Here is a 9721-nt window from a genome sequence, read left to right on the forward strand (position 1 = left end):
CATCTCTTGGTTTTAGGCAAATATAATTTTAAATTAAGACACTTTTCAAGGTATTTTTCTTTTGTCACTTCTCTGCAGGTAATGCCAGTGATACTACAGATTAACTAATTATTCTTAGATGAATTTGTTCATTAAAAATACAAGGAAAAGAAAAATTCAAACTTAATTTTTTTTCACCCCCTGGCACCTGAGTGTCAGCTAATCTGTCTAAATAGTGGCTACATCCTCTACTTCAGTGATGTAACATGAGAATAAGAATATAAAATTTTAACAAATGGCGTCAAACAGGCAAAAAAAGTAATGTGACTGAGGCCATACATCTGCAGCGTCTGCCTCAAATGAATGCAAATATTGGTACGCCCTAAAAATACCACATGGTCACACAATTAATGTCATCTGCATTTAAAATATGTATATTTTTTATCCAACTTCAAACATGAGTAAATGTGGGTGCTTCAATGCCATTGTGAATGCTGAGCTCCCCGGGGTTGTCCAGGCCGAAGCAGGGGTGGACATAGTTGATGAAGTTGCATTGGAAAGTGTGCAGATGCTGGCTGAGGTCGACATTAAAGAAAGACAGGGTCCCGCGATCATAGTCCAGGGCCACTCCGATCCGGACCGGGTTCACGGTGATCCGCAGGTCAGGACTCCAGCCGTTGTGAAGAAACTCATATTTATGCCTACAAACAATACAATAATTACAAATGAATCAAAATGAGGTATGTTTTATTTTGACCCCTGGATTTGACCTACAGGATCCTTGACTCATTCGTCCCGTCTGGAGCTGGGACCCAATTCAAAATCTTGAGCTTTAGGATCTTTGTCATTGCCCAAATTTCTTTCTTTTAGTGTCTCCAAAATTGTATAGACCGAAGAGCCTCAATCTCAGCAGGAGACTTGCATTTCCCCGATGCCCATGCCATGAAGGAGCCCATTTTCTATTATGACAAACATTAGGTATGGGGGGCCTTTAAGAACCCTTATTGCCCTGGGCCTCAGCAAGTCTGTCGATGGCCCTGGTAATGTCAATGGTCAATTACGTTTCAGTACCACAGTTAGGTTGGGCCTCTTATCAGGAGCTCCCATCTCTTAGGTTTGATAACTGATCAGCTGACTGCGTGTAACACCCCACGGAAATGCTACACCCAGTCCAGGAATTGAATCCTTGAAGCAACAATGCAGGACACTCCGTGCTGCCACCCTTCTCTCGAATAAGATGCTACTAAATACAGCTTAAGTTTTGAGGAGAATGATATGCAGAATTACATGGAAAAGCAACTGCATGTATTTTAAAGTAAGAGAAGTGAAGAACATAAACGACATATCCTCTGTGTTAATGAAAAATGTTGAAAAAGGGACATTTAGTGGCACAGTGTCACCAATATCGTTAGTCCTTGGGAACTACCTGGTCGGGGTGAGGATGTGTCTCATGCACCAGGACGTGTTGTTGGCTCCCAGATACGAGTTTCTGTCTGCATCTTCATAAGCCACGCCCACTCTGTACTCCGTTTCATCATCTACCTCCACCTCCCAGTAATGACAGCCCCGGACCGCGATCAGGTCTCCCAAAACCGCCACACACCTGGAATAAGAATACAATTCATTTCTCATACAAAGGACATTCTCACGTAAAGTTGTCATTCTCCCTTTCTTCTATTAATTTTGAGAGTAATTTGAGAGTAATATGTTTTAAAACAGGTTCAGGATGTACTTCATAGCTTCTACTGTGTTAGGTTTGGTCATTCGTTTTATTTTGGGCAAAATGCAAGCCTTTAGGCATAATTTCATGAATTTCAGTTCCCTCACTTGGTAAGATTCTATGACAATTACTTGTGTTAATAGTAATTAATTACAGTATTTATAATATTACTTGCAAACAAGGCTTGTCAATAACTCTTTTGCACTCTGCCCACTGTGGTCTATTTTTATTTTCTTGTAATAGATATGTATTTACACCACATTTACACAAGAAATGTCCTTGAAATTCCTAATACCTGGTGAAGCCGATATCGTCGAAGGCCATGGCGCTGATGGGCGGATCCTCGTATCCATAACTGATAGTGAGCATGTCCTCAGAGAAGCACAGACAGTGATGGGACGTTTCCTCCAAGAGACTGAAGTACGTACCTACAATCAATCAATCAATCAACTCCAAGTGCTTTACAGATTTAAAAACATTGACATTGAGACAAAGATTGAGATTTATAAAGGTAGAGCTGCTCAATTACAAAATAAAATAATCACAATTGCATTAATTTGACTGAAAATTCATTTAAAAGAGCAAAAAGAAAAACGTTTTTTTGTAAGTGAAATCAAACTTTAATGACAGACCTACTTTATTAACAAAAATAATGTTGAATTTCTTTGACTACAAACAAAACAAATTCACATTAGTATCAATAGACAACAGTAAAGTGAACCTTAATCTTTAAATTCGTTTAATATCTATTTGAGGTAAAATAGTTGCTGTCATATAAATGTTGTGATGTTACTTTAATCCCTCCTCCAAACTGTCTGTCTGTGTATAAAGAATCAGTTTCACACCTTTTGTATTGACTGTCAGGCCCTCGCTCCTCTCGCTGGGACCCCCGATGTTCACAGCTCGGACCGAGATGATGTAGGACCGTCCCGACTGCAGCTGCACCAGACACTGACAGGAGGGAACCGCTACTATCGACCTGCAAACCAGCCCAATACAAGGAAAACAGAGTGCATTTAATAAAAATAATTAACTGTATGAAAAAAGACACAATGTTCACACTTCACAGTAGCAGGGGCGGACTGGCCATATGTCCATTCTAGAAGAGCACAGAAGGGCCACTGGCTCTAGGGCCACCAGTCCCGCCTCAACCGAGCTTTACCCAAATCTAAAAGCTAAAAAGAAAAGCATCAAAATAGCGAGAAAAAAGAGGATGAAAAGTCAACAAAAACATGAGAAAAAAAAACACAGACAAAAAAAAACTACAAAAACGTGAGAAAAACACATCAAAAAATGATAGAAAAAATAATTAAAAAACAACAAAAATCTGACAAAAATGTAGCGACGTGACGAAAAGTCACTTTTGTAGGTCTTAGCTTTCAAATGAGGCGCTACATTGTTGCTCTCCAGTCGAGAAGCTTTTAGATTTGGGTAAAGCCCAGTATAAAAAAACATGAATCTAAAAGGAATTCCGTGGAGTATGGTGTACCACAAGGTTCAGTTTTGGGACCATTATTATTTATTATTTATATTAATGATTTTGCTTCTGTTTCTACGACCACCTTTCCCGTTCTTTTTGCTGATGATGCCAATCAAAAAAATAATAATAAAAAGCCAAACTGGGGAAAATGCACTAATGTTAAGGCGGGGGGTAAGAGGTTAAAATATGTATTTGTGGAAGTGCACAATTACGCTAATTTGGGCCAGGCTGGTCAGATTCCAGGGCTGTTTTTCAGTCCCAGTCCACCCCTGCACAGTAGCATTAATGTTTGGTCGAGGTTTCCAATAAAGTATGAACAAATACTTATCCAATTTAGTTATTTACATACTTTGGTTCTCATCTTTTGGTTACATTGTATATAGTTTATTTTATACAATGTAACAAAAAATATCAGCATTAAACGGCATGCATCAAACGTAATGCAGTAAAATAAAACTAATTATTACTGACCATATTTAACAAATATGCCGAGACATTTAACTCTAATTCCCTGTGACAAGGACAGTGCTCGCTGCTGTGTTGAATGTTGCTGCAGGAGCTGGAGCTAATAATAGATTTTCTGGGACAAAGTGTGTCTTGAATCAGCAGCTCTGCCAGTGTCCGCCCTCAGCGCCCCGATGAGCACCATCTCTGATGCCCATAGTTCAAATTAGGGCAAAATGAAGGAAGAGAGAAGGATGCTGACGGTTTCTCACAGCCATTTTTGAATCATTTATTTCAATTGTACTTTTTGTTATTTTTATTGTATATTTTTTGTTATAATTTGGACAGCCTTTAGTCGAGAATGGGGTCAGTGGGTTACCAGGGAACAAAACAGATTTCATCCAATTAAATAGGCATTCTTTCTATTGCGGCTCCTTTTAATTGTGAAAAATAACTTGAGGTTCTTCAGGTGGTAGGGTCATCTGCAATTTGTGCAAAGCCTTTTACGGCACAATTTCCGGACACAATTCTCAATGGGGTCATGGTCCGGACTCTGTGGTGGCCAACCCATGTGTGAAAATGATGTCCCTGATCCACTCTTTCACAATGTGTGAGCCCGATGAATCCTGGCATTGTCATCTTGGACTAAACCCCTGCCATCAAAGTAGAAATCCATTGATGGAATTACCTGACCTGACAAACTGCAGCGACCCCAGATCACAACAGCTGCCTACATCCAGGCGACAACCTTTTTATTGGTCAGGCAGTGTATCTTTAGAAGGCAGATATTTGAAATGTAATTTCCTCAAGATACATATGTGTGTCCGGTTGGAGAAAGGTGAAGGGGTTGTCACAGTATCCATGGGTATTTTTTATTTATTTATTCAATGTTGGTAACCTCTGCTTAGAATATCTCTAGACTAGATGCAACTACAGCATTATATAATGAAACATTCTTCACCTAATTCCTTCCTTGTTGACTGTATGACCCCAATTACAGACCGAACAGAATAGAATAACACACACACAGACTTGTATCTAGTTCTATTGGTTAGAATTTCTTACTCTTTAATGTCGCTCTCTGTCCCATCGCTGCTCACTTCACTGATGTCCACAGTGTAGGAGTCGACCGGGTTTGTGTTGCCTGACTCCCAGCGGATAAGAGCAGCCTCGGGACAGCTCATGTACCCCCTCTGATTCAGCACCGGGGGAGATGGAACTGTGAGAAAGGAAATGATAGTAACATAACGCAGCCTGCTTCTCTCTGAGGGTCTGTAGGGTCTTAATAGATGACATAGATTGCAGGCATTATTTGAGTTTGGAAATATCAAACCGGTCATGTAAAGGGCCTTCTCGCTGGCCGGGCTGATGCCTGTGGTGTTGGTGGCAGTGACCCAGAGTTCATATTGAGCATTGGGCAGCAGGTCTGACACCGTGCAGTGAGTCTCCTTTACTTTTACTTTAGTCACTGTAGAATAAACACAAAATTAATGAAACGGTCAGGTTTATATTTATAGTCCTGGGCACACAAAGAGCCAACACCCATTTGCACCCACATCCGCTCACTCATTCATTCACCCACATGGAGACAAAGTGGATAAAGTCTTGCCCAAGGACACAACCACAGTATGCACTTCAGTGGCTTGAATTGAATCGCCAACCTTGGCGTTAGTATACATAACATAACAATGGAACACAACAGTTTATCCACTTATAAACTCATTCAACTAAATTTTCCACACTTTCTACCCAATAGGCTTTTTAAGAGCTACTATGTGGTAACTCATGACCATAAAACACACAATTTTAAAAGAAGAAACTTTTTAACCGAAAATGACACACCTCTGTTGTGCCTTTGAACTCTAATTACAATTTTTCCAAATCTAGTTGAGCACTGGGCGCTGACAGAACTGAGCCTTATTCAATGTACAATCTTTAACGCTACATCTGCAATAAAGAAAATAAATGTGCAATAAGGACAAAGGCTTATTCCAAGCAGCGTTTGTTACCTGGGGGGTCAGTGGAGCCAGAAGGGGGGCAGTCCTCAAGAACGGGACGGTAGTACAGCTCATAGTACTCCACTGTGTCGTCTGAAAACAGGCTCCAGCAAACGTGAAGAGACGTCTGAGAGGCCGAGTTAGGAGACTGGGGGTTGATGACCGGGGCAGACGGAGCTAAAATTACAAAAAATTAGTAAGTAAGCTAAAAAAAAAAATGTCTTGAGAAAGCTGGACTGTCCAGAATAGACAAAGAGACTTATTCAATTGTGCATTTCAAATCAGTTAACCAAGAGCAAAATTTAGCACATTTGGTTAAAGAACTGTTACATACTGTAGGTGGCTGCCTGGTTACAATTTTGAGTGCTATCAGATACACCAAAAACGTGTCTGTTCTTTCCTCAGTTTTGACATTGGATCGTTATCTTCAAAGTGCGGCTCTTTGCTGATGAAACATGATGAAAGAGTTTCAGACCTGGGACGACGTTGATTGAGTCCATCATAGTTTTAACGTCTGACAGATCAGAGAGCGGCGTGCTGAACTCCAGCGACGTGGCGAGGGTCAGATCCATATTGTCTTTCGCAAACTCCTCTATCCTGCCCAAAGCAACACAGAGTCATCAGGATTTTTGTTTTAAGAAACGATGTATATGCATCAAAAAAAACTTGCATTGTAGCTACCTTTTGATTGTGGGCAAAACCATCTGTCCCAGACAAAAGAAAAGGTGAGACATGCTGCATTTGCAACATTTATCACAGTAGCCAGCGTAAATCAGCTAAATAACAATGCAGATGCTGAACTAGTTACACAACATTTTGAATGAACCAGTGTTAATTTCGTCGACTAAAATATTTAGTCTTAATTTTAGTCAAAGTGATATTTTTGACGACTATAATTGGACTAAAACTAAATTAAAAGTTGTTCATGAGACTAAAACTATGACTAAAATGTCCAGATATTTTAGTCGACTAAAATAAGACTAAATAAAAATGAAAAGGAGAGACTAAAATCATCCAAACTTCTATTGAGCGTCTGAAAGAGCCTCAGATCATGTAAATCCTCTGCCAAAGGATCAGCTCTGAGCTTTGTTCATGTGGAGCAGCTCCATGAAGCAGAGGAACAACATTAAATATGATTAAAATGAATATCATAAATGCAAAGTCGACTAAATCTAGACTAAAATTGAAGATATTTTTTTGACTAAAACTAGACTAAAATCGAATTACATTTTCGTCAAAAGATAAAGACTAAAACTAAATCAAAAATTGTATCCTTCATAGTTATGAAGGATAATCTGTCACTTCCTAACAGTGTACACAACAGCTCCACTGAGAGAAAAGATCGCTGTATTCCATTTGACTTTTTTTCATACCACATTACGTTAATACTTTTAGTGACCATACTTTGAGAAATAGCCTCTTGTCGTGGCAGCGGTGCACCTCCTGCGCGCTCTCGATCAGCTCTTTGTTGGCGTCCAGAGCGCGGCCACAGTCCAGCAGCTGCCCGTACAGAGCCTCCAGCTTGGACTTCTTCTCCTCCTGCAGCGCGGCCGCTCGGTCGTCGTATCGCTGGGACAGGGTCTGCAGCACGTCATTGTAATGCTGCTCCAGGTGCTGCTCTCGCCGACCAAAGTTCTCCTGAAATCACATTGAAATAAGACAGGTCTCAAAACATATGCATTATTTTCATTGCTTGTGTCAGGTTTATTTAGTCTAGTAGTTTCAGGCTTGGGGTGGTCACGGTGCTACAGCGGTCAGCACTCATGCCTCACAGCAAGAAGGTCCCGAGTTCTATTCCAGGCCTCTCTGTGTACTGTTTATATGTTTTCCATGTGTCTGCCTAGGTTTCCAGGTGCTATGGTATCTCCTAACAATACAAATATGTACAATAGGATCCACTTTGGTCTTTCCTGGTAAAATAAAGGTCATACAAAAATACTATAAAAAGGTATGATATGTCCACAACCTTGTGTCCATGCAGTTTAGCAATTATATAAACGAGTAGTGCAAGCTTCATACACACATTACTTTAAAATGTACTTATTGCAGACTAGAACAGTACAGTGACATTTACCTCTACCGTGAGAAAGATTTCCTCCAAATGTCCTGCAAAGTTCTCCATCTCAGCAACTTTCTTCTGCAGCTTGTTACGAATCACATCATTCTCACTCTGCAAAAGAACATCAAGTCATCAGATATTAACTCTCTCTTTGAACATTTTTAAAAACTGTAAAGCTTTCCTTTGGACATCACAGTACAATTTCTAGTATTTCACATACAGTTTTGTTAATGCTCAGTTTGTCAAACTTATGGTTTTGGGTCTGAACTGGAAATAACTGATGCTGTAGGGTCCCAAGTATCAGTCGTGCTTATCACTGCAGCAATAAAACAAAATAATCTACAAACGAGTCAGATCCAGCACTAAACTGGGTCCTAAATAGAACAAAAGCAGGAACCAAGACATTTGTGCAAATATGTGAATACTTTTTCATCCCCTACCGCAGTGTATTTGAACACATCATCCTGCCCGTCGTCTGCTCCAGTGGGCGATGGAGAGTCACAGGGCTCAAACCGGAGGGACTCGTTGGTGTCCACTGAGAACCGCTGTAAGGCCCCTCTCGCCCCCTGCGGCGCTCGGTCCTGCCCCGCGGCGGGACCCTCCATGCGACTGGACTCTCGGCTGAAGTCCTGCTGCTCTGACTCTTCCTCGATCACATCCAGCCGGCCCCCTAGGATCTCATACAGGTCCATGGGGAGGCCGACTGAGAGGAAGAAAAGTAGTACACTTAAGAAAGTAGACTCCACAGTCTCTCTTTGCATACTTGGGTACTTATTTCAAATTGTAGTTTAGTTTAGTTTGCAGTGCAGAGACGATTGAGAAAAGTAAAGAGAAGAAAAAGAAGACATGCAAAGAGACAGATGTCATAACACTTGATTTCTGTACTTAACTTGCAGGAAAATGTGAATTATATTGAGTATGCACATTTCAAGAATTCAACAATTGATCACCGACTTGCTCCGTTTTGGCATATTAGTTGTCTGCAGGCACATTAAGAAAGATTGGGGCAACACAGTTCTTAAGGATAGAGGGCTAAAATGGCAACTGTTACAAAAAAGCACACACAAGAATACCACAAACATGTATTGACAGTAAATGTTATGACTTGATCATTTAAGTACTAGTGGTTTTCAAAGGGCTGTGAGAGAAGTATTCAGAGTGTACTTACTGTATGCCAATGTTGTCAGCAAATGTTTTACTTGAGTGAAAGTGAAGAAGTAAATGAATTATACTTTAAATGGTGTAACAAAAAGTACTGCAACGTATTTTACTACAACTGGCTCTATACTGATATGCAAATGAAATAAAACAGTGCTCACCTGGTTCATTCAGAGGAGGACCATTCTTATCCGGTCCTTTAGTACAGTTCAACAGTGTCCACACAAACAGGCCCCAGTCCCAGCAGTGTAACTCTCCAGGCTGGGACAGAAATAGATAGGACACCAAATGCTGCTCAAATGTCACAGGCATGTCAAACATCTAAGTATGGAAGCCTCTTTGAGACACCTTATAGAAAATACCCAAACATTGTTTTGTTTTCTCTTTTCTTTATGATATTGCATACATTTTAGAAATAGAAGAAAATTAGAAAAGAAAATTAGAAAAGAAATCAATACATTTTCCAGTCAAGAATATCCAGAATTTTGTGTGTTTCTTTTTTTAAATTATTATTAACAATACTATAGGTAGCTAAATTGAAAATGAATAAGTGTAAAATATATAAGCTAAATTATGATATGTCAACAACGAAATATCCTATACTGTTTTTACATGGTTCTACGTGACACACGAGGAAACCATGTTTGTTTATTTTATTACATACACAGCATTGCAAATGATTGTTAACTGCTGTAATTGCTTTAATCACTGGTGGAAGAGGTGGGAATTTCCCAGCAACCATGTGATACGAAGGTTAAAGTTGACTCAAAGGAGCTGTGTTGTGATGCGTTCACATAAAATAGAAATGAGATTTAAGTACTCTATCGTTAGACGTACACTTGAAGGGAAAACACATCACTGACTATCTTTTTGGATTATTATCA

At 39.9% G+C, this 9721-nt stretch overlaps 1 protein-coding gene across 2 annotated transcripts; it reads right to left on the reverse strand.

Annotated features, from left to right (window-relative positions):
* Nucleotides 1-401: 401 nt before the first annotated feature.
* fsd2 (fibronectin type III and SPRY domain containing 2) lies at nucleotides 402-9522 on the reverse strand. Of its 2 annotated transcripts, XM_079555182.1 has the most exons (15): nucleotides 9441-9522; nucleotides 8999-9098; nucleotides 8848-8877; nucleotides 8120-8382; nucleotides 7695-7790; nucleotides 7025-7258; nucleotides 6302-6324; nucleotides 6096-6217; nucleotides 5633-5797; nucleotides 4957-5091; nucleotides 4689-4842; nucleotides 2545-2678; nucleotides 1995-2127; nucleotides 1406-1582; nucleotides 402-680 (listed from the first exon to the last, which is right to left on the reverse strand). In XM_079555182.1, the coding sequence occupies exons 4-15, from the start codon at nucleotides 8369-8371 to the stop codon at nucleotides 431-433; spliced, it is 1875 nt and encodes a 624-aa protein (XP_079411308.1). In that variant the 5' UTR covers nucleotides 8372-8382; nucleotides 8848-8877; nucleotides 8999-9098; nucleotides 9441-9522; the 3' UTR covers nucleotides 402-430. The 2 variants fall into 2 exon arrangements, with proteins under 2 accessions (XP_079411308.1, XP_079411309.1); XM_079555183.1 differs by lacking the exons at nucleotides 6302-6324; nucleotides 8848-8877 and having other exon boundaries at nucleotides 7002-7258.
* Between the last annotated feature and the right edge of the window lie 199 nt (nucleotides 9523-9721).

Source organism: Gobius niger, assembly GCF_951799975.1.
Source record: "Gobius niger genome assembly, chromosome: 4".
Taxonomy (NCBI): Eukaryota; Metazoa; Chordata; class Actinopteri; order Gobiiformes; family Gobiidae; genus Gobius; species Gobius niger.

What these genes read in the sequence shown, in the direction of transcription:
- fsd2 (XM_079555183.1), bottom strand. Translation starts at nt 8,371, where the DNA reads ATGGACCTGTATGAGATCCTAGGGGGCCGGCTGGATGTGATCGAGGAA. An exon ending in CTCAATCAACGTCGTCCCAG is followed by an intron (nt 5,798 to 6,095) that starts GTCTGAAACTCT and finishes TTGTAATTTTAG; the next exon opens with CTCCGTCTGCCCCGGTCATC. An exon ending in CCTGACAGTCAATACAAAAG is followed by an intron (nt 2,128 to 2,544) that starts GTGTGAAACTGA and finishes GATTGATTGTAG; the next exon opens with GTACGTACTTCAGTCTCTTG.